General features: G+C 40.1%; 1 protein-coding gene across 1 annotated transcript; it reads right to left on the bottom strand.

Moving 5' to 3' along the window:
• Nucleotides 1-5,862: 5,862 nt before the first annotated feature.
• Nucleotides 5,863-24,588, bottom strand: LOC126412730 (uncharacterized). The gene is made up of 6 exons (XM_050082461.1): nucleotides 24,470-24,588; nucleotides 15,914-16,049; nucleotides 12,602-12,738; nucleotides 10,629-10,693; nucleotides 10,343-10,426; nucleotides 5,863-6,073 (listed from the first exon to the last, which is right to left on the bottom strand). Exons 2-6 carry the CDS (start codon nucleotides 16,019-16,021, stop codon nucleotides 5,952-5,954), a joined length of 516 nt encoding a protein of 171 aa, XP_049938418.1. The 5' UTR covers nucleotides 16,022-16,049; nucleotides 24,470-24,588; the 3' UTR covers nucleotides 5,863-5,951.
• Between the last annotated feature and the right edge of the window lie 381 nt (nucleotides 24,589-24,969).

The raw sequence follows: 24,969 nt of genomic DNA, 5'->3' as shown, positions 1-24,969 counted from the left end.
GGCCCTAGCCACAAATTTCATTTCACTGACTCAAATAAACTATTCCCCCAATTTCTTAAAAGACATCATAGTCGCCGCGACTGTATAAAATATTTATTGTTACTATTGCAGTTTCGGCCTTATGGCCATTTTCAAGTAACACTGCAAAGTTACATTCTGTCAGAATAAAATCTTGGAAATTTAATACTGCATTGTTATTGGCTGGAGACAACAAGGGCGCGTCCACTGGTAAAAGTGATCGAATGACTGATAAGGAAGATAACATCATGAATTCGAGGTCATTAACGGCGACAAGCTTAACATCACTGAAAAGGATGATGATATCAGTTGTCGGGGTCGGGAAGGAGGCGTAAGTGCAAAGTTTTCCAGAGACGGCATACTGTTACCGTTAAATCCTATATTCATTCTGCTATATATTATAAATTGCTGATGCCAGCTGTTGATGATGTGCTACTTCTCTTTTCCATCCTCGATAAGTCATATAAAAATGCCATATATATGTGCTGTTTCTCCAGTGCAGTTATAGCTACCCAGAGTATCAGCTCCGAATTCGTGAATATTTTCTTTTAATAATTTGCCAACCTACACTACTGTTACTGAATGGTCAACTGCTGCCAACACAATTTAAAACGTAAGAGTCGCAATTAATCGGTAATGGGTCAGAGGGATCCAAATGTAAGTTCTTAGACTTTCACACTGCTCTCTATTTTCTCTTTACATGGTTTTCTTCATATATTACTTCACTAAAGCTAACATAATGTCACTGATGTTATAAAGGAACTTGGAGTTAAATGACTATTATCCTGACATTACTCAGCCGGTTGGCTAATCGAGATATTGACAGGGATTTAATAAATCTTGAACTATGCCTTTACACTCCTACAACTCCTTATAGAATTTTGGAGCGCTTGTAATTTGTATGGCAAGTTTCTGGCTCATGAACGCCAGCTATCAATATTCTCAAGACAAAAACACAAACTATTTACAAAACTATGAATTACGTTGAATGCGTTTGTAAAATATCTTAGTTGCTTCCATATTTGAGTAGGGAGGCTGCCTTTTACAATATTTATTTCGCAGAACTTTCTTGTTAGAAATTTCACCATCCTCCAAATACTGCATTGTGTTCTTTTTGTGTTTTATACTTTCAGCATTTGTTAGCCATTCTGTAGAGAATCATGTGTGGAACTATGTGATGCTTGGCAATAATGTTAAATGCTCTGAGAGTAAAATTTACCAGTCGGTTCATGAATTTTTCAAAACTATTATTGGTATCACTAATGCATGTTAAATGTTAGCTTATATGTACGATTCAAATTTTGTACTTAAAGTATACCATTCGGTATTCAGGTTGCTGAGAATCGATATATTTCAATTAAGATCACATAACAATACCTATAACGGTAGACAGCATTTTACCTATTCAACAAAGCAGACGATTTTGTTGAGATGGTTTCCAGTCTCGCCTCTAATTATTTCACACCATCCTCAGACGCTGGTGTCGCGGACTAAGTTCTACATATTTCATTTATGTAAACCTGGGTGGACGAACACACCCGCGAGCAAAGATATTGCTGATCTTGGGTTACTAACTGCCTGGATCAAGGAGCTTAAAATATAAGCAGACATCCTTGGACCGAAAAGGCGAAGCCACATCGTCGAGCCTTCGTGTAGTGCTCGTATTCCAGTTCTTTGATTTCACTTAGAATAGAAATTAGGCATTCAGCTCTTTTGCCGTGATGTACACCATGCCTGACAAGTGATAGTTGGCGTTAAAAATTTAAGTTTTAAACTGTCTGGTGATGAGTATTGATTCAGGAAGGTATGTTGCTTCAAAGTACATACTCAAAATTGACTGTCAATTCAGTGCATCAATTCTAAGCGGATAGATTTAATAAGGGCTTTAACCAAGCAACAGACTTCTAAGGCTAACCATTATAGTGGTCGGGCTTCGACTGACGAGTATACTCGGCATAAAGAACGCCATCTCCCTTTCATTCTAACGTCCTTGGCCTGGATATTGTTTCTTTCCTTTAGCCAAATGTGTAGTGCTGCGCAACTACATCGCAAGAGCTGTTATATCGAAATGTATTCCTTATTAATAAGCCTAAGAATAAAATGTAAGACCATGATTTCAATGGATCTAGAACTCCTTCTAAACTGATTCCGTTTAATATGAACGTATATCAGTGACTGCACAGATAACGCACACCAGTAGATACAGATGGAGGCAATTGAAACCGAAACCGAAAGGTTGTTTCTTCCAGTACAGTTTTTTACACTATGATGCAGTAGTATAAACAGAAAACTTTTAGGTAAACAATCTATCCACGAAAGCCAGCGCTTTTATACTGTTTAATCTTATACACTATGATAGTTAACCAACCCTTGGGTGTGAATTGAATATACTTACATACAGAAAACTGCACCCACACACTTTTTTTAAATATTTGTTTTTTGTTCATTAATTAGTTTTCGAACGCCTTCATGCTGATCTTCAAACGATGCACGTGTAAATTACACGTTGCTCGCCTGTACAGTACATGATGCATGCTGGCAGACTTCTTTTGATGATCGGTATACTATTTATAATCATAATGAAATGTAAGTGAACTGTGGTCAACTAGCGTTCATAACAGATGCTGGCAGGTGGAAACCAATTACGAAACCGTCGATACCGTCGCTATGCTACGAAAGTAAACACGTTAGTTCCACGTGAACTATCTGAAGGTGAGCCTGAAAATTAATCAATTAAATAAACAAATTTTTAAGAAAGGTGAGTGATTGCAGTTTTCTAATTTGAACTCGCTTTACTTACCTCGAGGAAACATTGGCGGAAATTTAGAAATTGCCAACAGTTTTAGATTTGTGAGTTAGAATTTATTCTTCCGTACATAATCTTCACATAGCTTACGGAAATGCTACAGGTTGACTTTTTCGACAGCAGCCGATATTGCGATAGGTACACATCCTATAATATTTTAGTCGTAATTGCAACGAGAAAGCAATGTGCAAGCGAATTTAAAATCGCGTGTACAGAGCGTATTCCGAAAGATAATACGCGCGCGCGCACACACACACACACACACACACACACACACACACACACACACACACATACACGTAGATACAGACATACACCGTAGCTACTAGCGCCACCACACAACAAAAATCAGCAATGTCAGAAGTTACCAGTAGCGAATATTGATAACCAATGTTTAGGGAGCATTAACACAGTCCTTCCGTTTATTTATCAGGGAGAGAGCAAGATTCCAAGCATAACTTAACCAAAAACCTCCATTTCTATTGATAAGGTCACTCGCTAATATAATCGCAATAACGTCCTTAATAACGCTGTCCCAAAAGCTGAAATTGCATACCAGAATCCTCGTGTTGTGATGTACCACAGGGTGACCGCTGTCAAGGCAATATTCTGTAATAGCAGCTGAGACGGCTGTTTTGCGTTCATTCATGTTGGAGACTGATATTGCCTTAACGGTAGTCAGAATCAATAGGGAGCACGTTATCAGGTCTAATTGCTGACCTGCATATGGAAGACTTCCAGAAACGTGCCCTCTAGTTTTCAGGTGTAAGTGGAAGTATAGTATGAAGGTATTAGTTGACTGCATTCGGTATATACAGCACTGTGCAGTAGAATTAATGTTTACTCCCTCGTCTTACCCTAATCCTAGGATCCTTTTTGACACAACCAAATTCAATCCACTGCAATATTTGCTTCACGATGAAGGTGGAAAAGGATAGCTGCCTGATTTGTCGGTCAGGAGGAATGTTGATGGTACGTTGGGCATCCCGTTTATAGGAAGCCAGCTCTCCCTTATCTGTGTCTTAAGGTTGCTACTTGTCACCATCTAGTTCAGGTGAAAAGGTACTTAGTCCTTTGCTTCCTAGGTCCTACGTCTTTTCAGACTCACAAAATTTGTACGTTGATACATGTTACATAAATGCTACGTACTGCTTATATTGAACAGATTCATTCTGCTGCTTGTGATCCAAATGACAATATGATATTTTTTGGATCCTGTAAAAAATGTGTAAGGCCAAAAGGTGTAAGGCGTAATAAAGTCAATAAAATATTGTGGTCAAGGCAAACAGTGTTATTATGGCTCGCAGATATGTTAGCCACCTCGCTGTCACGTTTCGTCAGAAAAACGTATCAGACTCGCATTGTGCTACCGACTAACCGTGAATCGGCCAAGTGATGATAATAACGAGATGCCACCATAGTCTACAGCCCATTTACCTTAGGTGGGTGGCATTTTCAAGAGGATTGGTCGTATTCTGCGGAAAAATTATGTGAAATGTGGTTTTCAAAAATGGCTCTGAGCACTATGGGACTTAACTTCTAAGGTCATAAGTCCCCTAGAACTTAGAACTACATAAACTTAACTAACCTAAGTACATCACACACATCCATGCCCTAGGCAGGATTCGAACCTGCGACCGTAGCGGTCGCTCGGTTCCAGACTGAAGCGCCTAGAACCGTCCGGCCACTCCGGCTGGCAAATGTGGTTTTCGACCACTAAGATTAGGTCCCTTTTATTAGCTGAAAGGGCGACCTTGATTTATGTAAGTCTGATGTCCCTCATACTCCTTGCGATGTGGCAAATTGACCAGACCATCACGACGTCGAGGAGTGTTGTACTGAGCACAAACGTCTCACAGGCTTATAACAGCTGAGCAAATCTGACGAAACCCTCGGCTTACATTATGCTTGGAATTCAGCTCTTTCGCTGTTCAAAAACAGAGGTACAGATTTATTGCCATACCAATCTTGACTGTCAGATACGTCACTAGGCTTTATACACGTAAGTTATTAGGAATATTTTGATATATTTAATTATGGTTGAATCTGCTCTTGCATGCCTTTAATCATCCAATGAAACCAGATTTTATTGTTTTGCGCAACCGACAGCTGCCTCGTTTAACCCAAATCGCTTTTCCCCTTTATCTCCAATTTACTCGTCAATATGAACCTACATTTCAACTTTAAATATCTATCTCTGTTCGTTTAATAAGCAACATAACAGAAATTTCGAGGTCTATTATACTCAGAAAACTGAAGATGTTTTGCGGAACCAAACATATTCTACAATGACAAGCTCGAATGTTTCAGTTCCACGTACGACAAAAACAAAAGGTCATTATACTGCAATTTTCTGCTGTTTCAACGTTTTCGTGGAGGTAACACTGAAAATTTTGAAGGGTTTTATGTATTTTAGAAGATAACACACGTTTGAAGTAACAAAGAAAAAAAAATAGTTGGAGCGAAATATCCTATGTTAGGGGTGATTAACAGATTTACAAAGTATTTGTGGAAGTGTAAGGCTCTGACGCGTCCTCTGAAGCAATATGAGGGGAATTCAGCATTATTCTTTTTATCATTTATACGGATCTCTGTGGTCCAGAAAGCTTCCTAAAATGATAATTTTATACTACGAAAGAAATTTGATCTATTACAAGGGTGTATGTAGGTAAGTTCGATGGTATATCATATAAGTATCTGCGATATGTGCAGGAGGATTTAATATGAGGATCACGCCCACTTCGGACTTTAAACCACAATCATATTTTTTTTTTGTAATTCACCGTTAACTAATTAACTTTTCTCCGGATATTTGACGTAAAAAATGAGTATAAAATTAAATAGGGTAGCAAAATACACGCAAAGGATTTCATTAAGATGTCACTTAATCATAAAACAGGGACCATTATAACGCATTCTTACAGTACAAGAATAGACAGAAACTAAAAAATATAGCACTACTGAGACGCAAATAGAATTCGCGCAATACTTTCTTTACAGGAACGGTAAAGAGAAATAAAACACACAAACGAAACAACCTTCAAGAAGAAATTTATTATAACAAATATTCATCTTTTTTGGTGAAATGAGAAACCAGAAAAGCGTTTAACATTTTTTGTTTTATTAATTAGCAGAAGATCCTCAAGTATCGTGACTTGTCGACTTCAGTATGGTTGGCCACAACTTCCCACACCTGTTTCATTACTTCGTCGCTTGGAGACTTGTCTGCAGTGAAAATTGTTGACACCTCTGCAACAGATATATCTACTTTCAGAACAATGAACGCCTATTAATATGTATTACAGTTACGTGAAAGAATTTCTGAAAGCACGAAATTTAGAAATCATCATAATATACAAGGCTGTGATAGGAATTGAGCATTCTCCTGGTGCGTTATGATTATGCGAGCTTAACATGAAGTAATAGTAGCACGTCTACAGTACATCATTACTACTGCATTCAGCGAGGTGTTGAGTTGTGTTTTGAATTTAATCTCAGCTTCTCTGTAAATTTATCTCATAATATTCTTTAGAAAAACATTTCCTATAATAAGGGTACGTTTTCGTTGAGGTACAGTAAGAGAACTGTGGCAAATATTTGAGCTACGTTGAAATTTTTAGGGAAATTATTATCAAATGCATTTGAAAACCTTAGAGAAGCATGAAAATTAGGAAAGTATTGTATTTCAGTTAAATGTTAGCTCGATTAACGAACATGTGTAAATAAAACAGTAGATTAATCAAAGGGCTGACTTTTTCTAAGACTAATCGTGTTCGAATATTCCGTCTGATGGGAAAACTTAAACTTGACAGGGTATGTCGTAGCTGAGTCGTATTCTACCAGCCAACGAACATGGAATAGAGATTAGGATAGTAAGATAAAAATTATGACATATGTGGAAGCAATAGTGAGTACTAAGCTGTAATTATGCGAGTGGATTCTTGGAGGACAGGAAAAGGTTATTTGGACTGATTATCCGTGATGCACGATGATCTTCCACCGAAAAAAGACAAGTCCAGCCTCCGCTGTTTACCTACAGGTTACGCAAGACTCTGAGTGGCCTCGTGGTCAGAGGCGCCATGTCACGGATTGCACGGCCCCTCCTGCCGGAGGTTCGAGTCCTCCTTCGGGAATGGGTGTGTATATTGGTCTTAGCATACGACAGTTTAAGTTATCTTACGTAGTGTGTAAGTCTTGGGACTTGAAGCACTCGGCAGTTTGGTCCCTTAGGAATTCACACACCTTTGAACATTTTTACGCAAGACGCAGATGTAGGACTCCTGATGTGTTCTACATTCACACATACGTGTATTGCTGTAATTGCCTGCACTAACACTGTTCGATGGGTTGCAGGCAGTAACGAATCAGCCTGAGTCATCACAGCTTGCAGTGATTTGTGGAACTGTCGCAGTGATAAGGGAGGAAAGGACCCCCTACGCTGATTATGCTGCCACTACCATTTTAGAAGCTGTGTACAATACTGTACAGATAACAGTAAACATGTTCTCTCTGTAGAACTGGTGTAAGTGATGGGTATCGTTAACTTCCACTTGCAAACTCCAAAGGAAAATTTTAACAGTGTTTTCTAGTTTTTGGCATCCTCAAATACCGTAGTTCGCGATAGCATCACATACATTGTTGTTTCCATAGATACATATCAGTTTAACTTAAAGTACCAACCAGAGTCCAACTCACTTTAATGAACCAAGCATGATACCACGTGGAATGTGATATATTACGCGTACGACGAGTGGTTGAACACGATTTACTAGACTGGAAAACCATAGCACAAAAAAGGTGAATATGTCCTGGGAGGAGTTACAGGAGTAACAGAGGGAAACAGTTTTTCGAATTACCTGTCAGATTTAAAGATATTTAAATGAAAGCGTATTGACACATTAGCTGTTGAGATTAGTAACCATTTCATGTAATATAATGCTTCATGTCAAGTAAAGTAAAATGATACACGACGTCATGCCGTACAACATTACACATGTCATCTTGTCATCTAACATGGCATTTGTATGTCGTGCAATATGACACAACGTGTTTAGGATGTATGCATCCCCAACCTGCGATATTTCCTGTTATAGCTGCACCCCCACGCTTTGATACCTCCTGTTGTTGATGTATCACACTCTCTAGACACTAAATTTGGGTCTATTTCTTGTCTCACACTTCTCTAGACGTGTCACAGGGGATAGCAGTGGAGGATAAATGCCCGCCTCAAGAATCAAACCCCCTCTCCATCAAGATATCAAAAGTTGTTACAGCTCCTTCCACCCCCCCCCCCCCCAAGGAACAAATACACTCTCAGAAATTTTGGCCCCCCTCACCTCCAACCAAACTTTTTTAGCTACTGCATAATTTTTCTCTAGCCATATGGTATTATATGTTGTTTACTATCTCTGACGAATCTACTACAGGATTTTGGTCATACGATCAGGTGTGCCAACACCTTGCAGCTAATACAGCTCCCTGAGGAGTTAAAGTAAGGTTATATATTAAAAAATTGCAAATATGTCACGCTATATTTATTTAAGTGACTTTGAAGTTGCCAGCTAGTTCCCGTCTTCTACATCTTTAATGCTGACCAGGTAGATCCGTAGTCAATGGGTATCATCCATGACTTGCAATTAAAACATCGTCGGTTCTGGGTTCTGACCTCACCACTACCTGAATCTTAAACAAAAATCATCAGCAATGGCGTCCAAAGGCTTGTGCAGTGAGTCACCCTCGTTCTGCCAAAGGCCCTTTCAAAAAAATGGGCGGATGGATGGACAGAAGTTCAGGGCACTCCCTTGATCTTGGGTAGCAGACTGCACCTAACTGGCGGAAGAATCAGCAATGATGACGGCATTAAGATGCTAAAGGCAATGGAAACGCCTGCATTAAGACACAATGTAAATCCACAGAACAAATGGCCTGTAGCTAAAAAAGTGTCATGATGATCTGTCCATTGGCAAAAGTTTCTGGGCTAGTCCCACATGCAAATCTCCAGAGGATGCTGTGAAGGGGGCGTGACAAAGAGAAAACATGAACAGGCAAGGAAAGGATAGCATTCTACAAGTCGAGGAATCGAATGGCAGGAGCTTAGTTTGAACGTAGAAGGGAAACCAGGAAACCTCACGAGGAAAATTCAGTGTCTCAATATAGATATAGTGAAGTGAAGCGAAAATAAGACAGGAATTTATGGTCAAACAAGTATAGGGTAACATCAATAGCAACAGATAATGTTATAACGGGGGTATGAAAGAGAAGGTAGGACAGAGATTGTATTACTGTGAACGGTTCAGTTATTGGGTTCTTCTCATCATAACCTACAACAAACCAACACTGACAACAATAGCTCAAGTATACATGACGAAGTCACAAGCAGATGAAGAAGAAATAGAGAAACTATATAAGGAAATTGAATGGGTATATTCAGTACATAGGGGAGATGAATATCTAATAGACATGTGGATTGGAATATGGAATAAATACAGTCGTAGAGCACAGCATTGTATGATAGTGAATTATGAACAGATGAAAAAAAAAAACAGAATAAAATCGAAGCATTCGAGATATGGTGCTGCAAACAAATATTTATAACTGCGTGGACTGTTAAGGTAAGCAATAAGGAGGTTCTGCTCAAAATCGGCGAGGAAAGGATTATGTGGAAAACACTGTCAATACCATGGGACAGGATGATAGGATACCTGTTAAGATTTCAAGGTACTAGAGCGAGCTGTAGGGGGTAAGCACAGTAAATGAAGACAGACTATGAAATGCATGCAGCAAATAACGGGTGCCATTAGCCGCACATTAATTTCAGCCCAATTGAAATCCTTTGCAAAAAGAATTAATCTATTCACAGAACTTGCCTGGACGCCAACTGCGCTTCCTCGGTGAAATCATGCTTTATTTACAGTACCACAGCGACAGTAAGACAGATATTCGAATAGCTGTAAAAATGGCCAATGGTCCGAGATAAACCAAAAACTTTTTACCCGTTGTTCCTAGCTTACTTAGTAATCAAGCACCAAGACCACCCCCCCCTCCCCCCCCCCCAAAAAAAATAAAAAAACCTGATTTTACGCTCGGCCTTACCAAACACACTTGTTACAACGCTTCCACGCCGTAACCACTGCTCAGTGAAGGTGAAGATCGAGTCATTAAAAAGAGACGCGCCGTAAAGGCAACACAGAAAAATTTGCAGTCATTCGGAATAAATCATATATGATTAAATTAGTTCTAGTGAGTCAACTTTGAAGTACCACTAATTTAATGAGATTATTGATAGTCTCCCATCAGTACTCAACAATAAATAATCTGGTGGCGCATAGCTGCAGTTACTGAAGATGGACGAATAGCTCACGTTGCTAATGATGATACATTTCTAAAGTACAATCAGTACGAGATGTTCGCTCAACAAGCTTTAGTTCTTTGTAGTTATCACAATTTAATACAGCGATTAGCAAATCACTTATTTTTTAGTATATTAAATTGTAACAATTTCGCTTCACAGCTGCTTACCTGTTCCCAACATACAATAGTGATCAATGTAGAAGTCGTCGTTAATGTACACGATGTTTCTGGGTCCGCTGATCATCCAACCAACTGAAAATTGTGCAAACGGAAACGAGTTTAGCAAACAGAAATATATTGTTTTCCTCTCCACAGTCAACAGGTTAGAAAAATTGGAAGAGCGGGTAATATCATATTGTCATCTTACGTGCATTTATTGGCAACTGATACATAACTCTGATTTATGCTCTATGTTATTGGTATCATTCGAGATGAGAAACGAAAATTTACTCACATATGCCATCGTATGAAGTTTGCAACTGATTCCCTTTGAGTGTCGCACTAGCTGTCACTGGAAACCTGTAAGTATGCGTATAGAATGAAGGTATTAGTTGTCTATATTCGGTATATACAGCTCTGTGTAGTAAAATTAATGGTAATTCCCTAGACGTACCGTAAACCTATGATCTGTACGTACTCTAAGGTTCAAGAATAGCACTCAGCTTCCACATACAAAGCTGGAAGCTTTTGATATATATAAAAAAAAAAGTTTTGCATCAGCCTGGTTCCCAGAACTCCTGAAGATAGACGTTGACTGTGGACATTGTATCACAGACACAGTCCCTTTGACTGTTCGGAGATGTCACTAAACCCGCCCAAAGACGTAAAAAACCACGCATGAGTAGCGCCTATTAGACGGAGGGTGTCCGACAGCCGATCAGTTCCAGTTATTCCACAAGGAAGGACGTACACAGCTACTGTTTCCTGTAGTTCAACTATGCCTAGATGGTCCGCATTGTTACTTTGTGCCAGGGAGGGCTCCCAACAAGGGAAATGTCCAGGCATCTCGGAGTGAACGAAAACGATGGTTTTCGGATATCGAGGAGATACAGAGAAACAGGGACGGTCGATGACATGCTTCGCTCAGGCCGCCCAAGGGCTACTACTGCAGTGGATGACCGATACCTACGGATTATGGCTCGGAGGATCCCTGACAGCAACGCCACCATGTTGAATAATGCTTTTCGTGAAGCCACAGGACGTCGTGTTACGACTCTGTGCGCAATAGGCTGCATGATGCGCAGCTTCACTCCCGACGTCCAGCTCGAGGTCCATCTTTGCAACCACGACACCATGCAGCGTGGTACAGATGGGCACAACAACATGCCGAATAGACCGCTCAGGATTGCCTCTTCACCGACACGTGTCGCATATGCCTTCAGACAGACAATCGTCGGAGACGTGTTTGGAGGCAACTCGGTCAGGCTGAACGCCTTAGACACACTGTCCAGTGAGTGCAGTAAGGTGTAGGTAACCTGATGTTTTGGGGTGGCATTATGTGGGGCCAACGTATGCCACTCGTGGTCGTGGAAGGCTCCGTATCGGGTGCACGATACGTGAATGCCATCCTCCGACCGATAGTGCAACCATATCGGCAGCATACTTGCGAGGCATTCATCCTCATGAACGACAATTCGCGCCCCCATCATGCACATTCTATGAATGACATCCTTCAGGATAACGACATCGCCGGACTAGAGTGACTGGCATGTGCTCCAGACTTGAAACCTATCGAACATTCCTGGAATAGATGGGAAAGGCCTGTTTATGAACAACGTGAGCCACCAACCATTCTGAGCGATCTACGCCAAATCGCCGTTGAGGAGTGGGACAATCCTGGATAAACAGTCAATTGATGAGGTTGTGGATAGTGTGCCATGACGAATACAGGCATGCATCAATGCAAGAAGTCGTGCTACTGGGTATTACAGGTACCGGTGTGTACAGCAATCTGGATCACTACCTCGGAAGGCCTCGCTGTATGGTGGTACAACATGCAATGTGCGGTTTTCATGAGCGATAAAAAGGGCGGAAATGATGTTTATGTTGATCTATGTTCCATTTTTCTGTATAGGTTCCAGAACTCTCGGAACCGAGGTGATACCAAACTTTTTTTTATGTGTAGAAAAATCTTCCAGCACAAACCAATCAAGCTAAAAATTAAAAAATAAAATACTCCTCATTTAATATATTTAAATGCAGGAATACAGTCAGTCTATAACTAAACTATTTCTGGGAGGAATTTTCGTACGCCTGAGAGTGGCCAACTGAGGATTCGATTAGACACAACTTGGCTGTGTTCGTCTGCGACTGCCCCTGTGTGCTGTCAATGGGACGCTTCAGGTTGGTAGTCACAAATGCTTAGACTAGACTAGACTGTTTGATTCAAGGAAATATCAGGCTGTAGGTAAGTGTCAAGTGACTTACAAAGAATTGTGGCTGAAGTAACCCTTAAGGCTCATCGTGTCGTTACTTTTTCCTGGATCCTGCGTGATGGTCAAACAACCCTGGAGGTCCATAGCAAGCATCGGGTAGCGGTACTGCTCATACCAGGTCTTGTGCGCCTGCGGAAAGACAATCGTGACAAAAGAGATAACATTGGAAATTAATTTGTTGTAATTCTGCAGAAGAACGAGGATTGAGATGTTCAGAGACGGTGTTCAATCTACAGTGTGACCGATAATGTTTTAGATACGTTGCTGATAATGTCTTCAGCTCACTTAATGTATGTCTGAATGTGTGTGTTAAGAATTAGTTTCGAATCGTGTGCTGGTGCTGGAGTGCGTCAGTTTGGTGTAAACCTGCTTCCACAAACTGAACAGTTTACACAGAGTCTCGTCTAAGGGATCCTGCTTCACGAACACAGCCATCATGTTTCCAAATGTTACATGATTATAGTCTCCGCATACCTTGCGCTACGGCTGTTGCATCGTGCCTCTCCATAAATAGGAAGCATGTCTGATAATTCTGTTCGAGTGAAGTTAGTCTACAACAACCTGTAACGACCAGTAGAAACTTTCATGCAAAGCATAACACAATGAACAATGATCCATTTAAATGAAACTATATGGTTCCAGAGACCTTCTCATGTCTCTAACATCTATGATGTATGTATGTAGACTGAAGATACGAATGAAAATTAGTCCAAGGCCACGATTCGAACCCAGGTCCCTTGATCACTAGGCAAACGTACTAACGACTACGTCACCTTGGCGTAGTGGCTCTGGACAAATGCACTGACTTCTATAGCATACTTCCTTCCTCAGCCCAAAATCCCATTCATGCCTCAACCGACTTGGTGTTCCCCCTAGACTTGAACAGCATTGCAAATGGTCTCCAACTGTAATGGAATATCACCTCAGCGTCTGACGTATTAGGGGAGCCTGGCAGGAACCTACGCACAGGTGCTTTAAACAAAATTAGTTACAGATTTTCGTTTCTTCCTTCAGTCAGCATGTATACGTCATAGAAGTTTGAGACTTGCAAAGGTCTCTTTTAAAACATAATTTTACTTGTTTAAAACATCTATGCCTGGGTTTAAGGCAGGGTTACCCACCCCTTCCGGTTCTGAGGAGCTATTCCAGTACAGTTGAAGGGCCTCTACATTGATGTTTGAGTTTAAATGGAATACCAACAGGTCCGAGACGCGAAATGGATTTTGCAATGAGGCGGCAAGCGTACCAGGGTAAACTGTGCAGTGGTGCAACGCAAGGGTGACGCAGCTGTTAGCGCATCTGCCCTGTGAGTCGGAAACGGTTCGAATCCTCACACTGGCACAAATTTTCATTCATTTCTTCATTCTACATTATATATCTATAATGTAACTGTATTTCCAGAGGCGTGAACAGTGTTACCAGTAATGAATTTTTTCTTTCTCAGTGGAATATGTAACTGCTGAAAGTCAGATATCAATACCAAAGTTCTGAATACGAGACAGTGAAACTAACCATGAACACTTGCCTAAATGAAGACGGCAGTCAGGTACTTTCTGAAACACTTCGCTGGGGGAACTGTGTCACAAAACAAAATAACAGATTTACTCAGAAGTGGAATAAAATTCCTGGGTGAGAAGACTGAAATGATAAGATTCGCAGTTGATTTTGTTATCCTCCGTGAAAATGAGAAAGTATTACAGGCATAATTATTGGAATGAACAGACTGCTGAGTAAAAAATCTGCGTTCAAAGTATTCTAAAGAACGTCATAGGTACTGAGAAGCAGCATCAGTGAGATTGGCTTCAAACGTAACATCACACTGGTAACAACTGAGCAGACGAAATGAAGAAAATCTGACACCTTGGAATGAAAGAAATACACGAAAGATGAAGTACAGAGGTAAGATGCAGACTATCACAGATAAAGACAACATTCTTCACGAAAACAAGTTTAGTAGTATCGTATGTTAGCCCTAAACTGAGAAAGATCATTCTGATGCTGTACGTAGGGATAAAAGCGTTATGTTCAAGTCAGTCTTGGAAAAGTCGGGACAGATGAGAATCCAAGCGTTTCAGAACTGGAGTTACAAAAGACGCTTGAGAATGAGTCGAGTGCTAAGATATGATTGATGGGACTTCTTCACAGAATCGGTGGGGAAATGAATACATGAAAAAGAGTTACTGCGAGAAGGGACAACATGATAGGATAGGTGCTAAAACTTCTGGCAATGACTCGAAAAAAAATCAGACACATTTACAAGGCTCTTAACGAAACCAGAGCTGTGATGTAAGGGCCAGAGGCTTATATTCAGTTATGATTTACACACTAGACGCTGAAGTCCTAAAAATAAACAGTATCCAACACATCCGACTCGAAAACGACCCACGCGCGTAGCTACTGACTGCCCGAAATCTGATAAAATGTGCTCTCTGTGTTCTTCAGTCGGTCTCCAAGTGTGCCGCTATGATCTGCGCCGGTTTCTGTTACGCAACAGGAAGTATTGGTAAGTTACTACTTCCATGTGAAATCAGTATGTAAGAGAGTGATAAATTATGACAGAACGTTGCTCATCTCATATAAACAAATCCTGAGTTATTTCTTGAAGAACAGAAGTAAGAGAACATTACTTGGACAGAGTGCCCCAGAACGCATGGTCAGTTTTCAGGGATGTGACAGCAACGATTGTTCGAAATATAAAAGTCTAGTAAGCATGGGCTCTAAGATGAATACCTTAAGAGCTATGAGCACTACTTCGTCTTTGCTACTGTGTAACACATCTACTCATCAAATGGTCATTGCATTCTACAGTCCACGTTTATTAGACATACTACCTTCCTCCATACATATGGTAAACAAAGAGCTTGCAGTAGGAGAGATTTGTTCCATAGTATCAGAGATGAAAAATGATCATAGATAGCACTGTTTAACAGACTTTTTTGCTTCGAGTGATCGTTTCTGTCATTGTCCGGAAAACTGACCATATCTCTTAAGACACCTTATCTACTACAAATTTATCCCGAGTGGCGGACTGTACTTACTCCGTCTGCACAATTCTACTTAACTAGCAAGTTATTTTAGTCAGTGTATATAGTTGTGGGAAAAGAACAGTTTGAATGCGAATCTTGTCTTATACAGCTGTATATTTAAGAGATACAATAGTGAGAGTGCAACATGTACAGGCGGTGAAATATTACAAGACGAGTAATACATGCATCAAATGACAAAGCGTTAGTGACCACTATATCACTCGAAAGTCGTACAACAAGAACCTTCCACAACTGAACTGTAACAGAACGTGACTCACTGTGGAGATGTTGAAGTTCTCGGTGGATGGTTCAGGCAGCGTACAGGCCACAGCGCTCTCAGCCATAAGTAACGGCAGCAGAAGAAGGGTTAACGCCATGGTCATCATCTCTGGGAATGTGAGATCGTGCAGTGGTCTGAAACAGAAAGCGTGACTCTGCTCACTCCTATGAAGAAGAAGGTAACATCTTCAGGCATGCGGCATGTCTGTGTGTGCAAATAAATATTACACAACATTTTCTTTCAGAATTATTTCTGTACATTGTCTGTTGAAAAAATTGGGGATTACAAGTACTCAATAAAAGTACATCTGCCAATTAGCTATGTACATGAGAAATAATCTTCATAATTACCATACATACAGCGGAGTCCATTACAGTTGTACAAGATCTGAAGTTGCTTTTAAGGGGGGAAGGACGTCTAACGGGCCGACTTGGAGCAGGAGAGGCATCACAGGACATTTTAATTTCCAGCGTCTACACTTTTACAAATAAATTCCTAAAACTTTGGCAGCATCACCAGGAAGGATTCAGGATTCACACCCATTGCAGTGGAAGTTCGAAAACATAACAAAATAAATTTCTTTAAGTACGAAATTTCATCATTTTTTCATTTACTAATGGCTGCATTTGTTTATTATAGGTACACTTTTCTTCATAAGTTAGACAGATTCTTCAATGAAACTCTAGAATATATTTAATTTATGAAAAAACCAATGAACTGTTATATTTTAAACTTCATGTTTAGAAAAAACACAAATTTTATAGTTAATTACCTCAGTTTTTACCATAGTTTTTCATAGATTTGGAAAAATCTAGAGTTTCATACAACTTTAAGTATGGTTTGTAAACTGTGCAAAATTCATCGAAGAATCTCTCTTACTTATGAAGAAATTTGTACCTACAGCAACAAATGCTGCCATTGGTAAGTGAAAAAAATGAAGAAATTTCACATGTCAAAAAGAAAAAGTTATTTCGTATGTTTTCGAACTTCCACTGCTAAGAGTGTGAATTCTGAATCCTTCCTGGTCGTGCTGACAAAGTTTTATGAATTTATTTGTAAAACTATAGACAGTGGTGCCTCTACTGCTCCAAGTCGGCCAGTTTGACGTCCTTCCCCCCTTAACACTAGAGAATTAACATAAATTAAAAACAAACGTTTTGTCACCGATAAAAGTTGTACTAAATTTATTTAAACGAACTTATTTAAAAACTACCTGTTAAATATTGCAGTTCTATAGTAAAGGGTTACATTGACAACGCGGTATAAGGATTTCGTAAATAAAGTAAGACTGGCAAGAAACATCTCCATCATTTCAGAAATTTGGTATTGTACTTCCTACTTCTGTGAAACTTTACTACAAAGCAATGGAATTGATAATACTGGGGTCTTACCTTCTATCGAGTTCAACATCTCGCTCATTACGAAGGGATGCTGACTAAAATTTTTATGTGCAGAAAAACGGCTTGTTTCAGTACCTAAAATTAGTAGGGATGCTGCACCAGAAAATTTTTTGCCATCATTTTTAAACTGTGTAGAGGGAAACTAACATATAAATAGAAAATCTCTTCAAGACCTTGATAAAATCCTAAAATAACAAAATCAAACTTTTTTACTTACTTAAACCTAATTTCTTACAATTCAAGCTTGCTCTATTCATTTAAAAATTAAATTCACTCTTCTTGTTTCAATTTACGCGAAGAAACTAATACTTTTCTCTTTGATCTCTTGATTACAACTGAGGAAACATTTTTCCATTGAAAGCACTTTAAGCGCATTTAGTCTTTCCGAATTTATAGTGCTTCTTAGATGAGTTTTGATTCATTACGGCGTTGAAAAGTAACGTTCTGTCTCTGATGTTTTCATGGGAACTGTAAGAGGATTTGTATCAGTTTCGTAGTTTCACTAAGAACATAATCTAGATCATTTTCAACAGCTCAACTAATTTACATTATCATGAATATCAGACCTACAATAAAATATATTTGGTGCAGTTTGAAAGTCTTCTTTATCAATCGTGGGTTATGCTTCACTGGTCAGTACTATCTGTTGGGTGTTCTTTCTTGCAATAGTGAATTAGTTCTTGTTAAGCAAAGTAGAAGCTATGTTGTGTATTGTGGCTGAATATCTGTCCATTATATCAGTACATATACAGACACACGTTTTGTTAGCTTCTGCCATGGGTGTCTCTGAAGAATTCCTACAGTACTTTGAGTTCCTTAATGTTAAAAGAGCAATTTCTAAATCTGTTGTACATTAACTGAAGGGCTTATTTCAATAATGGTACAAGTCCATTTTTGTTCATTCTGAGATACAGATTCCTAAACTTAAATGAGCGCTGAAAAATCTGCAGTTGAGATACCAGAAATATATTTGACTATTTCTGGTATCTCAACTGCAGATTTTTCAGCGCTCATTTAACTTTAGTACTCTGTATCTCAGAATGAACAAAAATTGACTTGTACCACTATTGAAATAAGCCCTTCAACTATAAACACACATATACCTCGAGATTGCGTTTGATTGAAAATTATATTTGATGAGGTATAATCTCATGGAAAAGCTCTAATCATACAGGTATATTAAAATTTCTATTGGATCTGCAACGATTTGATGTGTGTTTGATATCGACTGAATTTCATGAGCTCTGTATGTTGAAGTTCCACCTTGTAAGGGATAAGAGTGACATTCTGACGTCCATATGGTTTCTGAGAATGGAGACAAGTTGCTGTGATGTCGCGAAAAATTATGGAATACCCAGAGTGTTAGGGAAGAAAATTCTTGAATTTCGTCGTGTAATACTTACTGCATGTCTCATTATTAAATAATGTTGATTTGCATAAGAGTTGCGTGAAATGTGCATTACTATAAAAAGATTATATTTGGTTTAAAGTCCTGCTTTTTAAACTTTTCGTGAGATTTGAAGAACCAAAAACTGTTGAGCTAGCAGGTTTTGTTCATTTCCTTTAAGGATTATGTCCAATTGTTCAAAAGATACGTTGTGACGTGACATTTACAGTTATTTGGAATAAAGAGTCTCCAAAAACCTTCAAATATTTCTCTGTTCGATGCATACCGTAGGAGCATTTGACTGGGTTCCGAATCATTTCTTGTGTCATTAGCTACGATAGCTACAAAGGAAGCTTTTCTAATGTCCGTCCTTATCTTCTCGTGATACATTTGTAGCAGGCAGTCAAGTCTCTCATTCTGAATGGTATTAGAAAGACCGCTGGAGATAGTACTGATTTCCAAACGATTTCCCTAATCTGAACCAAGTTTAAATGAAACATTTATTGATATCTGGACTACTGAATAGTCATTTTCGTCATGTCGAAACAAGGAAGTTTAAAAGTTTCGGCAAAAGAAAACGCAGTCCATTATTGTGGACAAAATTTCACAGTACTTTTTAAGCTTGATATTATGATCGTTGATTGTAAGTCTGCATGACTTACTAACTTTCTCCTTAAAAGTTATTGTGTAAGAATAACAATGAAACTCCATTACTAAAGTGATTCGTTGAGTTATCAAGCGTTATAGCTATTTCTTTAATTTTTATGTATTTCTAAAACTGTCTTTGGCCCAATTTACAACATCACCATATCTCAAACAAGGAAAGCAAAATCATGTAGCCTATCTTCACAGGCACAAGTCCAGTTTCCCGTTAGTACCATTCACAAGTAAAGCTCCGAATATGCACCGACAGAAAAAGTCGCAAAACCCGAAGGAATTGTACTACATAACCGAAAGGTGGTAGGCGTGTTTCTACTTCTGAAATATGATGTCTATTCACATTTCGCAACAGTCGCATAAGAGTCGCGATAGTAGCGCCACTATGAAAATGTGAATCAGGTTTGCTTTAAATACACGCTGTAAAGGTCGTGAACGTTAATTACATTTAAGACTGGACGTCGCGAGTTGATGTTAGCCAAGAATGCCTTTAAGAAGACAAAGACGCCATTATCAACATCTCACTGAGTTTGAACGGGGTCGTGTAAAATGGCTACAAGGAGCTGGCTGTTCCTTCAGCGATACTGCAGAAAGTCTTGGCAGAAATATAGCTGCTTAACATGATTGTTGGCAGCGGGGGTCCAGAGAATGCGTTGTCGCAAGAAGACCATGCTCCGGAGGGACACATGGTAATGCCAAGAGGGAAGACCGTGTTCGACGTAAGGTTCTATCGCATCGTACTGCATCTGTTGCAGAAATTTGAGCAGCAGTTGGCACAACAGCGACACAACGAACTGTTACAGATTGGTTATTTCAAGAACGGCACCCAGCCATAAGTCCTGTATCATGCATTCCACTGACCCCAAATCACCGCCATTTGCGACTTTAGTGGTGCAAAGTCAGAGCTCATTTATTGGCAGGGTGGAGGTTTGTTGCATTTTCTGACGAAAGCTCGTTCTGTCTCGGTGTCAGTGATGGCCGTGTGATGGTTGGAAGAAGATCATCCGAGGACCTACAATGAACCTGTGTGCGTTCCTGATACACTGGATCTACACCTGGAGCTGTTGCCTGGGGGGCGATTTCATATGACAGCAGGGGCATTCTCGTGGTTATCAAACTCATCCTGACTGTAAATTTGCACTTCAGTCTGATGATTCCACCTGTTACGCTGTCTTTCATGAACAGGGTTCAAGCGGGCGTTTTCTAACAGGATAACGGTCGCCCACATACCGCTCTAACATGTCTCCAATCGAGCACATGTGGGACAGGCATGGAGCTCCAGTCCACAAACGCGATATCCGGCACCTGTGGAAGACAACGCATGCACATTTGCATATGTCTTCTGGCAGTTACACCGCTTATTAAAGCACCAGCATTTCACATTTGCAATGGCTTATCTCCTGCTTACGTTAACCTGTTATCTTGCAATATTAATCAATTAAATATGTTACCCAGAAAATTGTATTCTCGATATTTCAATACTCTAATTATTTCTAGGTGTTGCAGTTTTTTTCCGTCGGTGTATTTTTTGTTGTTGCCTATGCCCGACTGAGGCATGAGAATATCAGGTGTTGAACAACCCCTTTTCTGAACTGCAACTTTCTCTGGGAGAGACAGCTGCGAAAATCTAAGTTGTTGAGGTACAATTAAAGGTCATAGAACTTATTTCCTGTGGATGCAAGGTCACGCTTAAAGATTTCTTTAAGAAACGAATAAATATGAATCAAAGAGCTGGGAGCATTATAATAACCTTGCTCTACCACTTATCACATTCGGCTATATGGTAGACGGGTTTTAAACACAACAAATGCAGAGTAACCAAAAAGGAAACCACCTGACACCAGCAGTAAGCACGCCAGGCTCAGCAACATACGAAGGATAGCGCTCTCAGCCGGCCGGAGTGGCCGTGCGGTTCTAGGCGCTACAGTCTGGAACCGAGCGACCGCTACGGTCGCAGGTTCGAACCCTGCCTCGGGCTTGCATGTGTGTGATGTCCTTAGGTTAGTTAGGTTTAATTACTTCTAAGTTCTAGGCTACTGATAACCTCAGAAGTTAAGTCGCATTCTGTTCAGAGCCATTTCAACCATAGTGCTCTCACCTTGCAGCCTCGAGAGTTGCTTCCTATTGATTACGCGAACAATAGCCGGACACCATGCCGATGGAACTTTGAAACGCACAGTTCAGTCCAAAGATCTTTGTATCTTTATCATGAACTGGGAGATGGCTACTGACATTAAGCTTGAGTATTTTACATTGTGGCGATAAAAATCATTGGGTTACCTCCTAATAACGCGTCGGATCTCCTTTTTCCGGGTGTAGTGCAGCAACTTGACGCGGCGTGGACTCAACAAATAAAATTCCCCTGCAGAAATATTGACCAATGCTGCCCTTATAGCCATCCATAACTGCGAAAGTTGCCGGCGCAGAATTTTGTACAGGAAGTAGCCTCTCGATCATATTCCATAAATGTTCGACGGGGTTCATGTCAGAGTTCTGTGGTGATCACATAATTTTACATCTATACCTACTTAGATACTCCGTTAGCCACGTACGGTGCATGGCGGTGGATTCCCTGTATCAATACTAGTCACTTCCTTTCTTGTTCAGTTCGCAGACAGAGCGATGGAACAACGACTGTCTGTATGTCTCCGTATGAGGCTTTATTTGTCGTATCTTATCTTTGCGGTCCTTACGCGCAATGTATTTTGGCCGCAGTAGAATCGTTTGACAGTCACCTTCGTACGCCGGTACTCGAATTCTCCAGAATGTTCTTCAAACCAGTTGCAAAGAACAGTCGCTCGGTGACATGTTTTGGAACAAGAAACACATGAATGGCTGCAAATGGTCTACAACTAGCCGAACATAACCATTTCCATCCAACGATAGGTTCAGTTGGACCAGAGGACCAGTCCAGTCTAGATAAATACACCCCACACCACTATGGAGCGAACAGCAGCTTGCACAGTGCCTTTCTGACAACTTGAGTCCGTGAATTCGTGGCATCTGTAAACCACTCGGACCCTACCATCAGCTCTTACCGACAAAAATCGAGACTCATCTGACAGAACCTCGCTTTTCCAGTCGTCTTGAGTCCAGCGAATGTGGCCACGAGCCGAGGAGAGCCGCTACGGCCAAAGTCGTCTTGTTAGTAGAGCCAATTGCGACGGGCGTCCTGATATGGCAACACTGCCCAAATGGATATGTTAGTCGTACGTCATACGTCCACACGCAGTGTTGCTTGTCTGTTAACATTGACAACTGTACGCAATCGCCGCTGCTCCTGGTTGTTAAGTGAAGGCCGTTGGCCACTGCGGTGTTCGTGACGAGAGGTAATGCCCGAAATTTGGAATTCTTATCACACTCCTGATACTATGGGTACCAGAATGCTGAATTCCATAACCATTTCCGAAATGGAACGTCCTGCATGTCTAGCTCTAACTACCATTACGCATACGAAGTCTGTTAATTCCCGTCGTGAGGCCATAATCACATCAGACACCTTTTTACATAATCACCTGAGCAAAAATTACAGCTCCGCCAATGAACTGCCCTCATACTCTTTGTGTACGCGATACTACCACCATGTTTGTAAGTGGATATCGCTATCCAATGAGTCAGTGTATACTGCAAAGTTATAACGAAAGGTTTAGAGAAAAAATGCTTCAGTATATCATTCTTATCGACGATATAAAGTACAAATAGCGACTGCTGCAGTTCCCCAGTGCCCATGCACGGGCGGGCACTGTTCAGTCCATAAAATGGAAATCAAAAATCATCGCCATTATCCTGAAGTTAGCTGACAACGTATATGGAATTATTTGTGTAGCCTAGCTTTTTACATAACTAAATAACTTATTCGCAAAAAAAGTATTGTACACTAGGGCTAAACTGAACATAATTCTGATGTTTTAAGTAAACTGGGGCTTTTTGCGGGAGGACGGAGGTTATAGTCTCCAAACAGTCATCCTGATTTAGATTTCCCATGACTTCCCTAAATTACTTCAGCCTGGATGGTTCCTACCATGATGCCATGTGCCATCCTTGTCAAACTAGACCGATAAGTATGTGAATTCACGTATATATGAACTTTCTTTTTGTCTTTTTTTTTTTGCATCATTATCAAGACATGTACAATAATCTCGTTAAAGTGATCCACGGAAGAATGAAACTGTTATTTCTGCTACTGTTTCTGTGCTTCTCCAAAACATCAAACAGACCGTAGCGTTACGAGGAACAATGAAAAGGAAATAGTTATGTCTCTGTTCTTAGGTTAATGGTAGCGACTGGATATTAGTGGTCGATATACGCCAAAGCTAACTAATTCAAGGTGTTATACGCCCGACTAACAATTTTTATACAATACAATGTGTCATTTTCATTTACATCTATTTCACAGTTTTACTCTCTCTTGAAAAGATGTTTTGTTATAAGTAAATTTAAGTCATTAAGTTATGCATGATCTTCATAACGGTACAGATAATAAATATAAAATAAAAATGGATAGTGATGACAGCACATATTTTCCATCAGCGTCTGCTATGTACAACGCAGTCGGAAAAAGTGAAATACCTGCGAAAACATTTATTTTTTGTTTGTCAGCTGAGGATATTTACGGACGAAGAACTTACTGAATGTGAAAAGAACGACGCGAGAAAGTGTCTCCGATCTCTTTGATTAAAATAGAAAAAGAAGAGAAGATTAGGATTTAACGTCCCGTCGACATTGAGATCATTAGAGCCAGAACCCAAGCTCGGATTGCTGCCAGAATAGGGAAGAAAATAGGTGGTGCCCTTTCGAAGGAATCTTTCCTGAATTTGCCTTGAGCGATCTAGGAAAATCACTGATACGATAAATTTAGATGGCCGAATGCGGATTTGAACCGTTGTCCTTTCAACTGTGAGTCCAGTGTGCTAACCACTGCGCCACTTCTAGAGGTTGTTTGATTATCGTCCTTTCAGTTAATTTAAGTGACAGCGAAACATAATGCCATGACGGCAATTCGGACTCTGAACAACCACAACACGAATCACATGTCTCACCCTTGCTCCAGTCCTGTTGTCACATGAAACACGATATAAGATGGCATTTAAATTTTATGTGGAATACTCACACTTTGTCTGAAGATTGCAATGACGGCAAGTAGCCTGAACCGTGCCCTGCTCTCTGCAAAGCTACCGGAAGAGTGGTCAGGGTTAGTGGTTAAGCCTATTTTATGCTACCGAATTCAAGGCTGCGAGCCATATTTACGAAATTCATGCAGCTGAATACATATACCGGCATGCGACGTTCAACGAACAGGTGTTATTCCAGTGTTGGATAGTGGTGGGTGGCAGATGTTCTGGAAGAACATAACAACAAGACAGCTGCTTCATTGATGAATGCGTTAGTTTCGTAAGCACAAAGGCAACCCGCACAGAATTACGGTTTCTGTAACGCAATTTATCAAAGACTTCCAGGAAGTCTAGGCACTGATCCGTAGCAAAGCAACACGTGTTCGTGATATCATGTGTACACACCTAAAAGTGGTATATATGGCAATCACATCAAAGTTACACCCCTGTGAGTTTGACGTTATCGATAGAGAAGATCTTATTCGCGACGTATTTTTGC

This window comes from Schistocerca serialis, chromosome 7 (assembly GCF_023864345.2).
Source record: "Schistocerca serialis cubense isolate TAMUIC-IGC-003099 chromosome 7, iqSchSeri2.2, whole genome shotgun sequence".
Taxonomy (NCBI): domain Eukaryota; kingdom Metazoa; phylum Arthropoda; class Insecta; order Orthoptera; family Acrididae; genus Schistocerca; species Schistocerca serialis.
This window is presented reverse-complemented; position numbering and strand designations above follow the sequence as displayed.

Bases quoted from the DNA above. Each gene is read 5' to 3' on its own strand.
- LOC126412730 (XM_050082461.1), bottom strand. From the start codon at position 16,021: ATGATGACCATGGCGTTAACCCTTCTTCTGCTGCCGTTACTTATGGCT. The intron at 12,739-15,913 runs GTGAGTCACGTT...GTCTTTCCGCAG, and splicing joins AGAACTTCAACATCTCCACA to GCGCACAAGACCTGGTATGA. The intron at 10,427-10,628 runs GTGAGTAAATTT...CACAATTTTCAG, and splicing joins AACTTCATACGATGGCATAT to TTGGTTGGATGATCAGCGGA.